At 54.9% G+C, this 20,492-nt stretch overlaps 1 protein-coding gene across 1 annotated transcript in view; it reads right to left on the bottom strand.

Moving 5' to 3' along the window:
- The window catches only part of CACNA1G (calcium voltage-gated channel subunit alpha1 G), a 129,418-nt gene that overhangs the window by 66,998 nt on the left and 41,928 nt on the right, over positions 1 to 20,492 (bottom strand). The window contains exons 4-10 of the mRNA XM_050714371.1: positions 19,679 to 19,776; positions 17,298 to 17,457; positions 15,111 to 15,402; positions 14,502 to 14,594; positions 12,071 to 12,869; positions 11,934 to 11,978; positions 10,084 to 10,451 (exon numbers count right to left, since the gene is read on the bottom strand). Of these exons, the coding sequence (XP_050570328.1) occupies positions 10,084 to 10,451; positions 11,934 to 11,978; positions 12,071 to 12,869; positions 14,502 to 14,594; positions 15,111 to 15,402; positions 17,298 to 17,457; positions 19,679 to 19,776 (1,855 nt within the window). The remainder of the gene's footprint in view (positions 1 to 10,083; positions 10,452 to 11,933; positions 11,979 to 12,070; positions 12,870 to 14,501; positions 14,595 to 15,110; positions 15,403 to 17,297; positions 17,458 to 19,678; positions 19,777 to 20,492) is intronic.

Below are 20,492 nucleotides of genomic sequence, written 5' to 3'. Positions count from 1 at the left end.
TACTGCCCTTGCAGGAAAAGGATATTAACATTGGAGACATAGGATGCACACAACAAAAACGAGGAGTGGGATCTCCTGAAACAGAGCTGAGAATAACCAAAATCCGAGATTAATGGCCAAGAGAGGTTGGAACGGGAAAGGAAGACTTCTCCCCTGGGGCCGGAGACAAGGCACAGCCCCAGGGCAGCCCGGTGCTGCCATAGCAGGGGAGAGGCAAGGGGGGAGCGGCTGCTCCAAGCGCTCTGGGGCCATGGAATTACTTTGTCCTGGGAAGCAGCAGGTCCCCGAGTAGCGGGCGGGGGCGACATGAGTTACTCGAGGGGTTTCGTGGTGGTTCCCAGCAGGGGAGTCCCCAGCGCACAGCTCCCGGGTCCCTGCTCGGCTCTGGGTCCCTTCCCAGGGACACGTCACCGCTGCCAGCCCTTGGGGCGCTCGCCCAGGCCCTGGCCACAAGCGCTGCTTTCACACGCATGGGAATTATTTCTGCAGATGGAAGCGGGCTGAGGCTGCGGACCTGCCGCAGGGGACACACGTCCCGGCTGGCAGCAGGGCTTCAGGCCCCGGGGGCGCTTCCGAGAGCCCCCACTGCGGGATTCCCGGGGAGCTGCAGACACACACAGATAACAAGGCTGTTTAGGAGATGCTCCTGCCTTAGAGAAATCAAAAATGTGCTTGAGGCATCTTTCCTTAGACATCATTAAAATACTGCAGGGAAGCGGCTTCTTCATCCCGTGGGAATTAAAACTGTCACCTGATCCGGACCAAGACAGAGGAGTTTCAGATGTGGGGAACTGAAACCCTGCATCTCCAAACTGAAACACTGCGTCTCCAAATTTCTGCAAGCCTTCCCCCTGTTTCAGTCCCTATTCCCTTATCCATTTGCTCTGTACTGTAAATCATCTGAAATTAAAAAATAGAAATAAGTCAGCTTGAAGAACACGAGCTTTTTGTTCCCCAAATGTTCAAATGGATGTTTCAAATATCTCAGACAACATATTTCAATAGATTTTTTTTTTTTTTGGAAGCGAGTTCATTGAAAGGGCTCCCCTCCTACAACCAGCTTCAGTTTTGATAACTTCCCATTATCTGGCACTAGCTGTCTCATCAAACCAGGACTGACCAGCTCTGGATGTAACACACCTGAGCGAGCCAGGGACACCCAGCACGGACGGCTCCGGGGGCTGGAGGAAGCAGCCTGCAGCATCTTCCCTGCAGGATCCACCAGGCAGGGAGGTAAGCAGCATCGATCCTTTCGCTAAGTGATGTTTTTGGAAGAAGGAACCCGTCTGGGTTTGTTTTGTGTTGCAGGGAACCACGGCCCCATGTGTGTCCGCACACTCAAGGTGCAAATCGCCCAGCTTTGTGCCGCAGAAAGCCTCCCTCACACCGCTCCATCACAGCGCATCTGCTGGAGTCACACTTTCCATTAAGAGAAGAGCCTGCTAATTTCCTCATCAGTAGCAGCAGTGACTAATTAAAAGGAAAGCATCCTATGATTAAATGAACAGCACCCAGAAAGAACAAGATCCAAACACACCTCAGGCATGGCGTGGAACACCAGCTCTTCCCACAAGTCCTCCTCATAAACACTGAATTTCATCCCCAGGACACCTCACCCCGCTGGACACACAGACGTGGTGCCCTGGATAAATCATCCCCTGTTAGCTCTGTGCCTGTGCAGTGTCGATTTGTTGATGTACCCAAGAGCACACTGACGAGCTCTGGCAGCACACACCATGGGAGAGGACAGCGTGGCACCTCTCATAATCTCCGCGTAGCAAACAAGCGCGGCGGGGAGGAGGCTGGGGTGCAGGAGGGGCGAGAAGGGCTGGAGACCTTGGGACTTGGAGGGCTTATCCACATTTCGGCTCCACCAGCGGAAGCCATTTATCCCGTTCACCTCTCCGCCCCCATGCAGGCTGCGGGGAGCACCCAGAGCCCCCCCCGACCCCCCCATTGCCACAAGCAGCAGAGCCAGTGAGTAATTCATGGTGGCTTGAGGGTGCCCCGGCTCCGCAGGGCACGGCTGAGCTAAGGGGAGGCGAGGGACAATGCTTCCAGATGCTGAATGATACACCTCAAGGGGTGTCTCAGAGCTCAGCCAGCACCTTCCCCTTTTTCAGCACTCAGATATAAGCTACAATGCATTACTTTGGTGTTTTACTTTCTTTTTTTTTTTTTTTCCCGTTTTTAAACTAAATAGAAGTTCTTGAGCAAGGTTTCCAATGGCAGAAGGGATGGGCTGGATTTCCACCTAGGTAACAGGGGGCTTTCCCCTGTACCACAAACACGAGACAAAAAGCCTTCTGTCCTGCCACAGCACAAAGGGATGCATGGGGTGACCACGCTGGGGGCAGGTCCCCTCTGAGCCCGAGGCACTGCTGCTGTGAGCGGATCCAGACCAGCAGGAAAACTTCGAAGCCATTCAAAGGACTGCAGAATAAAACCCTTCTGAAAGCATTTCCATGGCAACTAAAGCAAAATACCACAGAAAGAAAATAACGACCTCAGCTATTTCCCAGGAAACACCAACAACATTTTCCTGACTCATCACTTGCAGATTTTTAATATATATATATACACATAAGAAAAATCACACGGGTCACGCAAACACGCGACTCTACCCGCTTCTCAGCCTGATGCCTCCCATCAGGATCCTCTCCACCCTCTGCGTGGGCACAGACCTACACACTGAGTCCACTTCCAGGCAGGAGCAAGACCCTAATTCCTGGGGCAAAATGCAAAGGAATTGAGATGAAGAGAAGCAGAGATAGCTAGCAGCCTGAGGCACCCTTCCCTTGCCCTCTGCCGTGCCCGATTCCCCAGCATTTGGAGCTGGCAGCCCCTGCTGAGCTCTGGCCGCCCTAAATCCACTTCAAGGCCCCCCAGTAAGCGCCACTCCTCTCAGCTGCAGGCCCGCTTGCTATTTTATAAATAGAAGCTGGATCCGTGGATATTTTCAGCCGTGACATTCATTGTCTTTGAGGCTCCCTGGAAGGATTTGGGCTTTAGCTGTTGTCCTGGTCCGGCCGCGCCAACCTGCGCCGCGCTCAACCAGAGCCTGCCGTGCCGCGATGCTTTCCCTACGGATCCTATGCCAAACCGGTCTAAATGAAAAAGTTCCCCCTGGAAAATGACTCAAAAAGCAGGATGGCAGAGCTTTTGCTCAGCTCCTCAGCACAGTCTCAGCCCCTGGGTTTGTCACCGCTCGTGGCCACGGACCTCTCCTGCTTGTCTCCATCCCTCCCGGCTCCAGCCCCCAGCTCCAGGGAAGGGACCTGTGATGTCCAGGATTTAGAGATGTTTGTTACATGGGAACGACTGACAGGCAATCAAACAAGCCCAGTTTCATCCCATCACAGCATGGGAAAGGAGGATTCTGTTGGAGGCTGAATGGGGACTGAATATTTCACGCCACAGCAAGGAATACAGTACGAAAAGGAAGCAGGCAGCTTCCATTTTGAGGAAATCTGAGCTGCCTGCACCACAGGGACCCCCTGCACCACCTCACCTCCTCCTTGTCCCTTCCCTGCAGCTCACAGTGCCCCTTCCCACCCGACCCAGGGCAAGCAGGGGCTGGATGTCATGGCCATGTCCCCACGTGGGGCGTTGTCCCCTCGCACCCATCACCAGGGGTGCGGTGGGGACCCCACAGAGCCCGTGCCCTGCCCAGGAGCCTGACAGGGCCACAGACCCAGCTCCCCCCCTGCACACCCCAGGCTGTGCTCTCCACACCCATCTCTGGAGACAGAGCAGATATTCTCGCTTGAACTCCTTATCTCTTCCAGCTTGAGATTTCCGGATGAATATTATCCCAGAAAATGCAAGAAAAACATGAACCGGCTCATCCCTCCGCCCAGGTTTTGAAGGAGCTTAAGCTGAACAAAAGCTGCATTTCCACTTGGTCACACCTTGTAAGTACTTGAGATTTAAAGCCCTCTATTTCTCGTTAATCTAAACCAAGTTCCAAACTTATCTCCCCATTAGTACTTGAGAGGTACCAAGGGGAGAGAGAGGAAAAAGGAAGGAAAAGAAAGGAAAAGGCTGTCTGTACAGCTCCTGCCCAGTTCTGCTGAAACTGGGTTTCTGGTGCCGGTAACGCTATCTCTAATGCTGACAGGCGTCCATGGGGGAAAGCTGGTAGAGTCCTAACATCAGCAGAAACCCCGCTATAACAAAGAGCTGAAACCTGGTGGGGAGACAGGAGCGGGGGCCGAGTGGGCACGAGGGGCTCTGCAAGGACACGGGCGGCCGTGGGGCACTGTTTCCAACCCCCCCCCCCCCACCCCTTTTTTTTTTTTTCAGGCTCGGGGAACAACCTCAATAATCAAAGTCGGAGCAGTGAGAAAGGCCCGACTGTCTGCGGAGAGCAGCGACTTGTCATCGGCACGGGCACCAAGCAGGTCTCTGGAGCACACCTCATTTTGCCATTTCGCCGAGCCGCAGTCTCTTCCCGGCGCTGCCGGAACAGAGATAAGACAAGGGTGCCGCTGGCAGCTGAAACAACAGCTGTAATGATATGATCTAAGGCAGCCCGAGCGTTCCCAGCCTCTGAGCAAAATTGACCGGAGAGGATTGACACTTCAAGCTCCCCATCCACAGAGCTGAAGAAAACTTCAGTGGATGTCAAGGAATCCACATAGGTTTATCCCTAAAGCATGCAGAGAGCTGAATTGCCTGATAAAAAAAAAAAAAATCATTCATTTTCCCACTGCACGAAAGCTCCTTTAATTTTGAAAGGATGCAATCTCCAAAACCAGGATAAAACCTGCTTTATGGGCAGGGCCCCGTTTTTAGCAGATGTGAGGACTGTGGCACCACCGCGTTTTGCATGGTGCCCTGAAGGAGCTTGGTGAGCCAGTCAATTAACAGACACAAGTTCCTACAAGACCTCATAAACCCTTCAAAATGCCAAGGAGCGGAAGAACCCCTGAGGTCCACAAAAAGAATTACCCCCAATAACAAACGGAGAGCCGGTTTTGAAGTCAGTGATCCTGGTGATTAACAGCTCTGATGACTTCTATTAGCATTGATTTGACTCCCCCAGTCTCCAACAACAAACCGTTAATAAGAGTAATTTCTGCTGAAGCGGGAGCTAATTGAATATAACACGTGCAAATCTATAGGGCACCTTGTTTTCCTACAGTCTGAGTGCCCTGTGCAGCTGTAGCACTGAAAAATTGAGTTGAGGCTAGCTGCAAGCCCAGCCCTGGGCAGAGACAGCGGGCTCCGAGGGAGGGAAAGCCTCGCTGCGCTGCCAAGGCGCTGATCGCTTGGCTGAGATGAGCTGGCACAGGGCTGGAGAGATGTGTAATGGAGTTAAATAGAGAAATGGGATATGCACCAAAGGGGAAGTGGAGCTATCTCGAGGAAGGAAAACGTGCCTGAACGTGGGACCCCCTCGGCTCCTCGGAGCAGGCAGAGGCCATCCGGGGAAGGGCTCCTTGATTTCGAGGGATGCGTGCACATGCACACAGGCCTTCCTGCATCAAAGCCTAACGAATCAGATTTATAGGGGGAATCGTCAAACTACAAACTTCAAAGTAAGAAAGTCAGGCTAGCTATTAAGTGGGTGCAGACCAGCCAAAGCACAGGGCTAAGGAGGTGGATGAGCACTTTTTAAAATCTCATTTTGGCATGCACAGATGTCCAAGGAGCCGCCTCCCTGTGCCCAACAACTCTGCAGCTGCCCTCCGCCACCACTCCCGCATCCAGCTGCAGCATGTTTGGCTTGGCTTGGGTGCTCCTGAGCACCCAGTCCTGGGAGAAAAGTGCCTCTGATGCCCAGAGCACCCTCGTTCCTCCAGGCAGCACACACAAAACGGAACCAGCAAGTCACTCGGGAACTGACTTTTATCCCTGATCTCCGACTTGTTATCTGGAGCAGCAATTAATGAGTCTGGGGCAGGAGCAGAGCACAGGGAATGCAATAAAAAGGGGACGGGAGCAGGCACAGCACTGTCCCCATGCTGGCAGCTCCATCTCTCCCAGTCGTGCCAGGAGGCACAGACCCCCAGGCTGGGGGCTCTCACCCTCCCGCCCCATGCAGGGGCTGAAGATGCTGCTGAGGCTGCTCAGACCTCTACAAAATAACCCCAGTGGCTGAGCCAAGCTCAGTCTTGAGTCTCTGCCCTGCTACAAGCATTTTATGCATTCCTTCACTCAGCCTTGGCTTAAGACCCAAAGCAAATCCTGAGGTCCACAGGCTTCCAGGCAGGTAATAACTTTCAGCTCCTGTCTTTCCTTCACGCTGAATTCAGGCAGAAGCACAAGCACGTAAATGCTGTTTGGGTGACCATTACAGATGCTTGAACCCGTAGCTCCTCCACGCTGGCAGGTTTTCCAGCGCAGCTGCAGGTACTGACCCTTCTGCCCCTTCCTCTCTCCATCATCCTGGAGACCTGAGAATTTAACGCCCACCGCCGCCGATTAGGGAGGCTGCCACGTTCTCCAGCCTCTCCTGTTTACATAAATAGGTGCTTTAATCCATTTTGCCAGCAGGCTTTCCTCTGGCACAGATGGCTGGTATTTTCATGGCGCAGCAGCTATTAGATCATGACGTTCCTGGTGACAACTGTACGTCAGCTGTACCGCGGCGCCTGCAGCACGACCCACGAGGAATTAAGCCTCAGATACCACCGTGAGCTCATGAACGTCAGCACGGCCTCTTCCCCCATGCAGAACAGCCTCCCGTGGGTTATGTGCTTCTCTCCTTGGGTGCTGTCCCAAAAAGCCATTCGCCCTCGTCACCTCTCCAGTTTGCTTTCCCAAAATGAACAAAAGGGTCCTAGAGGCCTGAAACAATTTCCTCTTCCTTTACAGACCCCAGAGTTTTGGCCCAGCCTAGATCCAAGTCCCCACGAGCTCCAGCCATTGTGGCTTTGGAGGACCCTCTGGCTGGGATCTTGCCTCTGTCTCGCTAACAATGGTGCAACACCACAGAGACGGTGGCTGAAACTCAAGCGCTATTTAAACAAACGAATATGTAGGGTATAGTTCATACCACGCGAGTTCAGACAAGGAAAATCGGCACAGCCAGGCAGCTCAATGCGAACCAGATTTTAAAAACAAAAACAAAACCCCAAGCCCTTCCTTAAGGAAGCCCGCATCGAATTCTTTCCCTTGCTCAGGAGTCCAACATCACGCCTTGTGCTAAGCCTTCGCTTTTCACTCCAAGGAAGGACTTTAAGAAACAGAAAGCAGCACATTGTGGAGCACAGCCTGGCTCGCAGCCAGGGCTGGGGGGGAAAGCAGCACACAAACCCTCTGCTTTAGCAGCACATTTCCCTCCTGCTCTGTGGCAGAACAAGCTTTTGCAAAGCCCTAGCCATTTGAACCCGCAGCATTGCAGAGTCTCAGCTTCCCTAAGGCGAATCAGTCAATTGGTTCAGCAGTGCATTTAGAATCCCCCGGAGCCTACCCTTAAATCACCTTTATATTTCTCTACCCAAAGCTAATAGTTTCTACCTGCATTTTGCTTCATCTCTGTAGAAAAACAAGCTCTTTAGCAGTCACATTAATAATCCGCAGCAATCTGGTTGTCGTTTCCCTGATGGAAAATTTCACAGTGCTGCCCAGCAGCAGCAGCGGCCACGCGCTGAGCACTGCGTGCACCTCGTGCCTCTGCTTTCCTCCCTCTGCACCCCTCAGGGGCAGAGCTGGGGGGCACGGGGAGGACAGGCAGTGCCCCAGGGTGCACAGCCGAGCCTGGCCAGGCACTCAGAGCACGCAGGAGCCTCGTGGAAGCAACCTGATGCTGAGCAAAAGTCAGCAAGCACCCTGTCTGAAGGAACTTAGAGGAAACCCTGAGGCCCCTGCCATGGTTTTACCACTCTCCCCTGGCTACAGCGGTGAGCAGCTCTGTTCTGAAGCCCAGGGTGGTCCCAGGACTGCTGAATCCCACCCCACGCTGCTGGGGACACGGGACACCCTTCTCCTCCCACCCCAACCATCCCATCCCTCCTGGAGCACCAGAGCTGCTGCTGTGGCCTCGCCCCCTGGCAAGGTGCTGGTAAGCAGCGGCACCATAAAACGTGTCCCGAAAGTATTTATCCTAATATAGCCTGGTGTGCCCCGGCCAGCCTCATGTGAAAAAGCCCACAAGGTAAATATTCATTAAATAAGCAGAGAGCTTAATATAGAAATTCAGGGAGTCGAGTACTCTTCAAGCCCCCTCACTTCTTTGCAAACAATCGGCCAATGAAGATAAATTTGGTGAGGCTGATCACTTGCACTTCCAGGCAAGGCTCTTGTAAAAGAGAAATCACATGTTTCAGTGTTTATCATCCCCGCAGAAAGGCCTGGTCCAGCATCTCTCCACTCTAACTCCTGCTCTCGTAACTGTCAGATTATGAAACTGCAGACTGTAATCCTTCCGAGTTCACAGAAAAACACCTCTCCGCTCTCTGCCACCACTTTAAGCAGATGAACTAATAAAAACAGCTCCGCTGTTCACTCCACATGCCTGGGAGAAAGGAATCTGGAACGGTAGTAGCTTCAAAATACCATCAGAGAAAGCAACCACCCAGTGTCTGGAGTCCCCTCATGCCTATCTGCTCCCTTCCCCTTGGTACCCAAAGCCACCACCCAAACCCGCTTCTTCTTCCACCCGCCTGCTGGGGGGGCAGAGGCTGGGAACCCACTGCCAGATTTCCCCCGATCTCAAGAATTAAGGAGCTGATGTCTTTATGGTGCTTGATGCCAGGAGCTTGCCCTGCCATCCATCCAGGCGGGACGGTTCTGGGTGCATGCACAGCAGGAGCCTGGAGGTGCTCCTGGAGATGGCAAGGAGCTTTGACCACCCTTGGGCAACCCCAGCAAGGCAGTGGGCAACAGAGCCACCACAGCTCCGCTGTCACCTTGCTGCCACTCAAAGGAGAAATATAAAGGGGAAGATCTTTATAATTAAGCAGACACACGGACACTTCCTCACACAGCCCCACGAGCACCCAACAAGGGGCAGCGCACGAAGGTGAGGCGGGGTGGGCGATCCCACCGGCAGCACTGCAGAGAGCACGGCCGCTTAACGCGTGCTGAAAACCGAGGCTGGCCAGCCAGACTGCATTAGGCCATCAGGGAGAAGGCGCTGGTTGGAAGGGACACATTTAGCACACCCGAGTGCCCCCGCCACTCAGTCACTGAGGCATTAACGGCACGGGAGGACACAGGGACTTGGAGCTGGTCTAGCACGGGGCGCTGCGGGCAGCGGAGAAACGCCTCCGCATGCAGCAGCGAGTGACTGTGCAAACAGAAAACGTGCCAGGACGGGGGAGAAGTAAACAAGGACGACTCCAGAAGCAAGGGAGTTCCCAGAAGAGGCTGGCACAGGGACAGGGCTGGCTGCGGCTGGGAGGGAGAGCCCCGGCGCCCTGCGAGCAGCACCATGGCGGCTGCTGTTGAGCACCGGAGGGCACATAGCAAGGTTTTGCAGCATCTTGGCATCAAGGCTAATAAACTCTTCCCCCCAACAAACCATGCACCTGCAGGAACCCAGAAAACAGCCCGTCCCGTGCCCATGCAGCATCTGTGGGGCTCGGGGCACGACGCGGTGCAGGAGCAGGGCAGCACCCAGGCATGCAGCCACAAAACCCGAGCGAGAGACCAGACCGCAGCTTCTGAAAGCAGAGCTCTTGTCATCCTTATAGAGATGTTTCCAGGGTGGCAACTTCTTTCCTTAATGACTACATACAGGGAAAAGCTCGCCTAGCTGACAAGCGGATGAGTGGCTGGAGCAGAGGCAGTCTCTTGCCTGCAAGGACTGAGATAATAGAGCGGAGGAATAGCCGGCGCTGAGTCTATTTTGGATTCAGCATGCTGCTGCTGGAGCATGCACCAGGGAGGCGAAGGCATTTGTTACATCCTCCCCGGGGACCGCGCTTTCAACAGACGCTCCTGCCTGCAGCTGCACCGACCATGGCGGCTGCCACGTGGCAGCGGGCTCGGCATGGAGCCGAGCAGCCCTGGCACGGCCAGGATTACAAAAATTAGGGATGGGAAGGGACCTTGAGAGATGATCACCTCGTCCCATCCCCCAGGACTGCAGAAGGTCGCTGCCCGCGAGCTGGAAGTGCCGAGCCGGCTCACCTGCTCGTGGTACTCGATGCCCATGCTGAGCGTGTTGATGAGGATGGCCACCATGATCCCGCGCCCAAAATATTTGCTGTCCACGATCTTCCGGAAGGTCTCGCACACCACGCGCCAGAAGGCCAGCACCCTGCCAGCGCTCCTGGCCCGGGCCCTGCCACGCTGGGGGTCCCGCTGGTCTCTGTAGTGGGCGTCCTGCGTGAACTCGTAGACCCCCTCCTCGCTGTCCGAGTCCGCCATCTCGTTGTCCGTCTGCTCGGCCTCGCTCGCCAGCGCCTTCAGGCAGTAGGGGCAGCCCTCGGGGTTGCAGGAGCCACTGTCCAGCTTGGTGCAGGGGCTGGAGATCTTGCAGGAGCTCGGGCAGGGACCTGAAACGCCAACGGGGCAGGGGAGGGTGGGCTGTTAGGCAGGGTGGGAGGTGGTGAGAGAGGTCCCCTGCCCCTGATAGCACCAAAAAATTGTCCTCAACACGACAGGTATTTGTGAAGGGGAAAAGGGCTCCCAAGCAGAGGCAGCTCTGATGCCATCAGCAAGTGTTAACATGAACCTGCCTAGCCGAAGCACACCCCAGCCCTCAGTTAATGCAAGGAGCCATAGTCACCTGCACATCCAGCCCTTTTCTCACTCCTCGCAGAGCATTTCCCAAAGGGTTAAAGATCCCCAAGCAAAGCTCCTGCTCCCTGAGCACCAGCTCCCCGCTCACTCCCCTCCTCGCTGCCCCCAGCCCCCCCCCAGCCCAGCACCCATCTCCTTGCACCCTTGGCCATGAAGGCCAGGAGAAATCAATCAGCTCCTCCAGCCCTGACACTCTCTGAGCTGCAATTAGCGGGAGCACCGCTGCCAGCAGCCTCCTTTCCTGCTCCTGCTGTTTGCTGATGCTCCAAAATCCCCAGCTTCCCCCCACGGCAGCTCCCAGCTGCCAGGTGGCTCCCCGGGGGACAGCAGCAGCGGGATATTCCCCCCATCACCAGCTGGCTGCTAGGGGAGAGGTGAGCTGCAAAGCTCCCGACTCCTGCACAGCACCACGAGCACAAGCCCAGCACCGCACGGCTCAGAGCCCTGCTCCACGGGCTGGGGGATTTCGGCTCTTCCCTGTGCAGGTCCCACCTGGAAAGGTCGAAACCTGCAGTGTTAAAGGCCACCGTGGCAGGATGGGGATGGCATCTACTGCCTGGGAAAGCCTGGCCTGGAAATGCTGCCTGGAAGCCAAGAGGGTTTGAACGAGGTTGGCCCGAGCTCCCAAACCTCAGGATGTGGAAGGGGAAAGAGCGCCTTGCGGTGAAGGTATGAAACCCTCGCCCGGGGAGAGCTGCGTTCAGTTCCTGGCGCTGCTGCAGACTTCCTGAGCAAATCGCTCAGGGCAGATTTTTAATGCTCGGCATCTGCGAATGCCATTGAGAAATCATGAAACACAGACACCCCCTCGCCCCCAGCCTGGGGCCCTGGGGCGCTGCAGGGTGTGCTGAACCTCAGCTCTCCTCGGTCCGGAGGCATCTGCACCCAAGGTTGGTACCGAGTGGGGGGCAAGCAGCCCCCACCAGCCCTTGCCTTTTACTGAGGAAAGGACTTGGCTATTTTGAAGCAGCCAGACTGGGCTCCAGCTCTGTGCAGTGTCCTTGAGTTGAGATGATTTGGGGAGTGCTGGGATCTTGGGGGTGCTCCCTCTAATCGCAAAATAAACTGTATTTTGGGGGGAGATTTTGACGGGGAAGAAAATGGGTTCATTGAAACCATTCATTTCCCTTGTTCCCCCCCCCCCCCCCCAAGTACAAAGCCTGGACGTTTGAAATCTCTCTCTCTGTTGTGGCTGAGATGCATTAGGTAGGTTGGAAGATTCCCACTGGCCTCACCTGCAAATCCATCACCTTTATCCGTAACGTGGACCGAAAAGAACCCTGGAAAGACGTGGACGAAAGAGAAGGCAATCAGAACAGAGCTCACGTTTGTGCAAGGAAGCCCCACGCCGATGCCCAGCCCCGGCACTCACCCGTGCTCTGCGTCTCCAGCAGCTTGTGCATGGTGCTGTACGGCCCGGGCGGGATGTTCAGGCTGGTCAGCGTGCTGCTGCCGGCCCCCACCGCCGCCTCCCCCAGGCTCTTCTCCTTTAGCACCTCATGGGAGGTGCTGGGGTGCACCGTGGGGTACACCTTGCCGCCCCCCATGCCCCTGGGGACACCTTCTGGGCTCGGCAAGCCAAGAGCCGGCTGTGGGAGGGATGGCCGGCAGCGCAGCGGCTCCACGTGGCAGTCAGCGTGGTAGATGCTGTGCACGGACTCGGTGGTGCCGGGAGCGGCGCCGGGGTTTGGTGCTGACGGGGGCAGCATCAGCCGGTTGGTGCCGTTGTGGAGGGAGCTGGTGTCCACGTTGCTGATCTCCGGGCTGGCACGGGGCGCCCGCAGGTTGCCGTTGCCCAAGTGGTAGTGGTGGTGGTGGTGGTGGTGGTGGTGGATGAGGTGGTGCACCGAGGACCTTTTCCTGGCCCGGCGCTTGCCGGAGTGCCGGTCGGCCCCCACCTTGCTGGTGGGGCTGGCAAGGAAGCCCATCCTCACGCCCGCCACCCGGTAGACCTCCACGAGCTGCTTGCTGCCTTTACGGGCAATGTAAACCAGGTACTTGAGGAGCTCATCGTAGCAGCTGCCCGGCTCCGAAAAGCTGGCCAGGGTGCTGGCATTGGACAGGTAGCGCACCCGCTGCTCCTTCATCAGCTGGCTCTCGCGCTGCTTCGTCTCCGAGAACTGTGTCGCTATCACCACGAGGCAGAGGTTGATCATGAAGAAGGAGCCCACCTAAGGGGATGGGAGCCATCAGAGCCCCATGTCCTCAGCTCTGCCCACCCCATGGCCCTTCCTCGCCCTACACCACCATGCAAGGAGCAGGGTGCAAACCCCATCTGGCCCTGGTGTCACCCATTGAGGTCCACCAGCCAGCCCCCCATCAAGGACCACAAACCAGGACCACAGCATGCCTGACTCATCCCCCAGGACAAGCCCCCCAAGTCCCCACCCCAGGGACTCCCACGCCACAGCTCCATGGAGGACGTCAGAGATCAAAGGCAGGAGGAGATTATTTTGACAAAAAGCTTTTGCTCTTTTAAGATCGTGTTTTTCTCTCTTCGCAGACAACAGTTGTAATTATCGCAATTAGTGGCATTACGATGAATGCGCTGAGCCCTCCTGATAGGAGCGATTTTTCTGGCAGTGTGTGGGTAGCTTGCGAGCAGATCCCTTTCCCCTGCTAACGGGATTTGCGGCTTACTGTTACGCAAGGGCAGCAGCAGTCTGCATCCACAGCTTTGAGATTTTATTTCCAACCAGGGTTTTCACAAGGTCTGCTTTCCGCAGATGCCAGCCTGGATCACAAGGAATTTCTGATATGCTAACGGGCTGCCACAAAGTGCTAGCAGTGCCCGCACGGCACCCGGGAAAGCACTGTTTGTCCTTCCTCTCTGCTGTTTTGGGGACGCAGAGAGCTTCTTTTTTTGGGGAAAGCTAATAGATGAACCAGAAAAAGCATCATGGGCTAAACAGCCTCCTACCTTCTCATCAGGGTTTGAGTCCTGGTTTGATGAGGACCAGAAATCCCCACAATGGTCTAATGGAGGATGTGCAGCTATTTTGCTGGATTGAGTCCAATTAGACAGGAAGAAAGGGACTCATCTCACTTATCTCAGCTACATCTGAGTGAGGCACCTAATGATCCTTTAGAGTCAGGAGAGGAATAGGCACATCAAGTCTGCAATGCATCTAATTTATTTTGAATGTCTACCTCAGGAGCAGATGAATCAGCCCCTTAAAGCACCTATTTTTCTCTCTTGACGATAAAGGGAGTCTAGACAATGAGCTCCTCCACTCACAGGAGACACCGCCGCTCGCGTAGATGAAGCCCATGGTGGAGCCCACCCCTCCGAAACTCTTTGTTGGCTCCTTTGTGGGTGGTCTCGGCTGACGCTGGGAAGCGTGGGTGGGCTGTGGGCAGTCATCCCTTCCCTCCTTTCTTCCTCTGCTCTCTGAAGTTTGGGGCTGCTTTCCCTAAACGCCCCTTCTGCACCGAGGCCCAGCCAGCTGGGCTCTTCGGTATGGGGGAACCTCTGGGCAGCCTCCTCCCTTCCATGGCTCATGACCTGATCGGGGAAATTTCCCTGCTTTTAAACCTAAACTCAAGGAGGCAGCTAAGGGAGAGGACCTCGGAGGACAAGGAGAGAAGTAGGAGAAGCAACAGCAGTGTATCTACCATAGCTTACATGCACCTTCCCTTCGCAGCACAACGCAGCACTGTGCCGAAGCTGCATGTCCTGTGGCAGGCTGGTTTCTGCTACGTGGGACCAGCCTCACACCCCCTGTGCTATCCGCCTGCTCCTCTCGGCCACTCCACCCCCTCCACAACACCTGGAGACCCCCCATCCCTGCGAGGCCACTCACGATGATCAGGAGGATGAAGTAGATGAAGTTGTAGAAGGAGTGCGCGTCCATGACGAAGTACATGATGTCCACCCAGCCTTCCAGCGTGATGACCTGGCGGAGGCAGGAAGGGAAAACCAACCCGGCAAGGCTCCATTACAGCACCAAGAGAACAAGCAACATTTCTCCTGCCTGGGCCAATTCCGACACCCCATAGCCGGTTTGGGTGCAGTACGGGACACCGAGGAACCAAATCCCGCTCCCACCAGTGCTGATAGCCACAGCGCTGGTGGCCCACAGCGAGGGCTGCATCCAGCCCTTCTTTTCCAGCTGGATGTAAGGCCAACTCTGCACTTTGCAGAGAGAACAGCAGGCTCTAGGCTCGGCTCTACATCAGCACGGTCCTCCTGCACCCACACAGCATTTGGGACCAGGCTTTTGTCCACGGAACCATCATCAAAGCAGGCATCAAGCTGTCTCCCTGCCATTTCGAGCATCCTTGTGCTACTACAGAAGTGCTTGCTGGTGCACCACAGCCCTGGGAATGGGGTTGCACAGCCCCACAACATCTGGGGAGGCACCACCAGCCGTCCCACCCCTGCCCCATGACGGTTTGCATGCCAGGCTCACCTGAAAGATGGCAATCCAGGCGTAGCCGATGTTGTCGAAGTTGATGGCACCCTTGAAGGGGTTGTGCTCCCCGGCTGAGCAGTTGGTGTAATACTGGTTCCAGTTGACACAGGATGTGTTGGTGGTGTCGTTGTAGGAGTAGTAATCCAGGGTGCACTCGAGGCCCTCCTCCCTGCGCGTCGGGATGCTGCGGCAGTAGCGCATCCCGTTCTCGCGGGGCTGGGAGCAGATGAAGGGGTTCTCGTCTTCGTTCTCTGTCTGGTAGTACCGCTCCAAATCCACCGCGTAGGGGCTGAAAGGGGCCAGACAGGGCTGGGGTTTGCACACAGACTGCAGGCAGTCTGGTGTGGTAACAAACGTGGCGACAACGAAGTGACATCTTTTATTCTGCATCGTAAAGGGATTTTTGACTGATTGTTTGCTTAAATCCCCTTGGGCTTTCTGCAGCCCCCCTGAGGGAGATGATGTCCCTGTCAGGTCTTAGGGAAACTGAGGCAGTGCACTCAGTCACTCAGCATGTCGCTGGCGGGGCTGGGACCCCTGATCCCTGCCCCATACAAACTCTTCATCAATAGAAGGGGGGAGAAACAGATGAAAATAGAGGAATAGAAAAAGAAATCAGACAAGAAGTGGAAGAGGTTGGTCAGACTGGTGAAGCACTGCTGTGTTGTGGCTTTGGAGCGACCCCTCTGATGGCAGTACAAAGAGTCTCTCCATCTGGAAGACCAACGGCTTTGACCTGGGGCACTAAGAGCAGGGTTTAGCCTAGCAGCACTTCTCTGAACCCTCTTTGCTGCACTAAGACGGAAATTGGCCACTTTAAGCTCCTGTATCTCCTGTCCTAGTGATGCTGAGCACAGCTTAGGGAGACTCTATGAACAAGGACCTCCCAGGCCTTTCTAAAACCAGAGGCGCGGCCTCCATCTACAATTCAGTGACTGTTCAGCCCATAGATAAGCTATAAATTCCCTCTGAGGGTGGCCTTACTACAGCAAGCATGGCAAAAACACTCAGAGAGATGAAACAAGCCATGGCCAGCCAGAAACTGGCTGCTTCCAGAGCAAGAAGCTGCCTCCTTAATGCAGCCAGTACTCTCACTAAAGCTCGCAAAGATACTTTTAAGCCTAGTTCAGCCCGGTTAAATCCTGCAGAATTGCCTCTAATACCCTTCAGAGCTTATCAAAACCCCTGGAATTCTGGCTCAATTAAGAGGCACCCAAACCTGTAGCTCGGTTGGATTTACCCAAGGGTGAAGGAGTCCCCATGCCCTAATGCCATTTACTTAGCAGGGTCCTGCCCTGGTAATGGCTCCCCTGATTTCCCCTGGGGGGCACAGCCTGCAGGGGGTGGCAGACGCTTGGGGGATATGTGGGAGAGGCTAAGAGGTGCCTCGTGCCAGCTCCGGGCTTGAGAGCCCATCATTATTGTCGGGTGTGCAAAGGGAGAGCCTCTGCTTCACACACTCATGCATCCCAGTGTGGATCCAGCTGGATCAGAACCAGGGAGGCTGCGTTTGGAGGCAAAGCACCAAGAGGTGACAGTTTTGGAGCTGTTTTGCATCTGAGAAGCCCTAATTACAGCCCCAAAGGCTGCCAGGCTGGGATGCTCCTCGCAGTGCTGGGCTCCCAGCACTATTTGCAGCACGGTTGCTGTATATGAAGACAACCAAATCACCGAGCACAAATCTGGGGGCTGGGATCTGTGAAAAATTAGCACTTTTAGGCAGGGACTGTCTCCTGCTCCGAGACTAAGAAGTGTCTAGCATCATGAAGTGTGTGCCCAGCTCCATCAGCCTCCCCTGGGGTTCAGGTGGGACCACAAATGCCATACCAATAAGCACTCCCAGCTGCTGAACGGGATTCAGGTCTCGGCATCCTGACGAATGCAGAAAAGGTCACACGTTAACGATATGCTGAATTTAGAAAGCCTCAGCTCCTAAGCCTGGTTGTTTTCTTGGAGGCTCTTATCAATCACAGAGGCTTCCCAGTGCCGGCCGAGGGCTAAGGGCAGCACTGCGGGATGCGAATGGCAAATTGCTGCAGCCGGCCCGGCTCCATCCATGTGCACCATGGCAGGAGCCGTGGTGGCATTTTGGAGCTGGGACCGTGCACAGAGGACCAGGGCTTTCTGCTGGACAGCCCCAACGCTCCCCCACGCTCCAGCCATGGACACGGCCACAGGACTCACATGCTGAAGTTCTCGGGGAGGAAGCAGCGATTCCTGAGCAAACCCGCCCAGAGCTGGACTCCCACGATGCCGAAGATGAAGAAGACGAAGAAGCAGAGGAGGAGGACGTTCCCCAGCATGGGCAGCGTGTCCAGGAGCAGCGTCACCAGGATGCGCATACCTGAGGGGAGGAGGAAGCAGTCACCGAAGAGGGAAAATCTGCACTGAATTTTCTCCTTCCATCCATGGCCTCCCGACCTTTTCCCCTCCATCTATACCCTTCCTTCCCCTCTGCTCCCCTCATCCCCCACATGCTGCAGGCCCCCCTCCAGCCCCACCACCCACCCCGGGTACCCCCGTCCAGCCCGGCCCCACTCCCGGGCACACAGCTCACCTTCCCCTCTCCTCTCCCTTCCTCCACTCCCCGTCCCAATTCCTCTTCTCCTCTCAAAGTTTTCTGCCAATTACCAGCCCCCTTCCTTCCCCAAGATCCGACTCTGACACCTCCCTTGCTCAGCCCTATTGCTTTCCCCACTCAGGCTGTACTAAAATTCCCTTCCCTTCCTAACTCCTCTCATCTACCCTAAATCCCCTCTTTTCCTTCAAACACAGGATTTTCTCTGGCAGTTTATTCTCACGAGCTCAGGAACAGCCAGTTCTGTAACAAAGACAAATTGATGGTGACTTCAACTTGACATTTACACACAAAAAAATTGATTTTATCTGACATCTCTGTAATATTCTGCTCATCTCTCTCTCTCCTTCCTTCCCCATCTTCTGCATTCTCTCACTCGCTTACATTGATTTTCATTTAAAGGCACCCTTACTATTGCTTCCTTTACTTCAATACTTCAAGAAGCTTTCTGATGCTGTCGTCTCCTCCCTCAGGTTTTTCCTTTTACTCCTCTGCTGGGGAGCAACCACCATGAGTCAACTCCTAATTAACTGGAGTGACTTTCCGTGGTTGCTGCATTTATCATCATACAAAACTCTCCACTTTCTTTCCCCACCTTATATTTCTATCCCATCATAACTACGTTGCACAGGAGCCAAGATGAATTACCCGGGATTTGAAAACACATTAAGTGAGTTACATCCCCAGTCAGACGGTGGCAGATAAATTCAGCCATCCGTCAGTTCAGCAGCGGGGAAAAAAACCCATCACAGAGAGGATTCGGAGGGTACAGTAATGTCTGAACCAGCAGCAGCAAGCCAGGTTCAGAGTCGGGACCAGAAAAATAAACAGAGCCCAGGCACTTCCAGCACAGAGCTGGAGCTGATCAGTGCTCATTGAGGCACAGGGGTTCACGCCTGGAGGCAATTTGGCTAAAACAACGCTGAATCCAGCACCCAGGGCTGCAGGAGCAGGAGAAGGACACCTCTAACAGCCATACCCACACCTAGCACACCCCATCCTTGCAGCCTCAGGGTGGGCACAGGGCTCACTGGCTCTCTCCCACAGCACAGCAGGAAATCTGGGGAATAGGACGGGGTTTGGGGGTTTGCAATGGCCAAGGCAGCTCTGAGCAGCGGGCTGGGCTGCCTGCTGCAATGCTGGAGCTGGCAACTCTCTCTCCAAGAGGAAGACCTTGCAATGTTTCCTGGTGCTCCCTGGGTTCTTCACAAGCCTCAGAGCATCGCTGCACTCACATGAGGCTGTGAATCCCCCAGCAGCAGGACTCACTTTGCTTCCCAGGGAGAAAAAGGCTTGGATGAATTATTTCGCATTAAAACCAGTACCTCGATTCTTAGGGCAGGTGAGGAATCTTCTCTATGGTGAAACCAGCAGGCAGAACTGCGTGTGGCCATCAGTTTGAGAGTGGGCTATGCTAAATTTACAAAAACGGGGGCTCTTTTATGCTGTGGTTGGAGTACTTGGATGGGCACCCAGGCAGCTCTGCAGGCAAGGTTTGCTGCACAGACCAGCTGTGGGGAGTGGAGCAAGAGATGCTGCACAAGGAGGCTCCTCAGTGCCTCCCAGGGGCTGCCTCCAGGCATGACACGATTTCTGTGTCCCAGCTTCTCCAGGAAAGAATTGGGGAGTGCAGGGAGGGCTTGGATCCCTCTGCCCACGCTGCATGGGAAAGGCTGTTGGCTCCCCACCACCTGCATCCCTTCACCTTTGCAGCCTCCTAAGGCCCTCTTCAGATGAGAAAGAAAGGAGTCTGAACACAGGCCTGGGACAGACATCTTGTCTGGTGGCACCCAAGGGCACAGACAGGAATATTGTTTGAAATAGGAAAGTGCCAGGCACTGGAAACCCAGGAACGGTGGTATGACCTAGAACCACCAGGGCCTGGGCGAACGTTTGATGGAAGATGGGAAGCATCAGTGTTTGTTCTCCCACCTTTGGGGCACAGATATAAAAAAATTCTAAAGGGAAGAGCAAAAGTCCGACTTACTGGGGACTCTGTTAATGGCCCTGAGCGGCCGCAGGACGCGTACAGTGCGCACGGCCGAGAAGCTGACGTTCTGCAGGTCCAGCGAGTACTCCAGCATCCTGCAAGGCAGACAGGGACGAGTGTCAAGGGTCTTCGGGATTATCAAACACTGCAAATCAAACTGTATGCCAACTGCTCACTGAAGGAATTTTACTGTGTCTCTCCCCTCCAAAAGGTTTACCAGAGGAATTCATTAAGGGCTGTTTACAGATCAGAATAAAGTCAATGAGCGCACGCAGCCAGATCTCTCACCTCTCTCTCATCTGCTCTGGTTACTGCTTCTGCACAGGATCCAGGGCAGAAGCTTCTCAAAGTCCCTGCTCACTGCAGGAGGGAAATTGCCAGACAGAGCCCTGTTTATAACGACTGATTGCTCCCATTTTACAGCTCAGCACAACAAGGCACCACCTTCACCTGACTTCGCCCAAGGCTGCAGTTCACCTGTGAGAGACCCTGGGGCAGCCCAGCACCATCTCATCCTGCTCACAACACCTTTGCTCAAGCACAGTGGGGCCACCAGCCATATCACTGCTGGGATTTGGCCCTCGTCCTGGAGGAAAGCACGAGAGACCTGCCGAAAAGCATCTCTGAAGAGGCAGAGCCAGGCAAACGCGACGACAGAACCGCGAGGCTCCCTGCACAGCCGGGCTCCTGCTGCTGCAGGCAACCACAGGATATTAATCTCTTCCGAAAATTATCAAGTTCCATCTTGAAGCGAGTTGGGTGGTTCCCTCCCTTCAGCTTTGATGGTTAGCAGCCTAATTTCCAGCCTCAA

The sequence above is a fragment of the Cygnus atratus genome, chromosome 18 (genome assembly GCF_013377495.2).
Source record: "Cygnus atratus isolate AKBS03 ecotype Queensland, Australia chromosome 18, CAtr_DNAZoo_HiC_assembly, whole genome shotgun sequence".
NCBI classification, from domain to species: domain Eukaryota; kingdom Metazoa; phylum Chordata; class Aves; order Anseriformes; family Anatidae; genus Cygnus; species Cygnus atratus.
The sequence above is the reverse complement of the archived record's forward strand: the minus strand, read 5'-3'. Positions and strand labels throughout refer to the sequence as shown.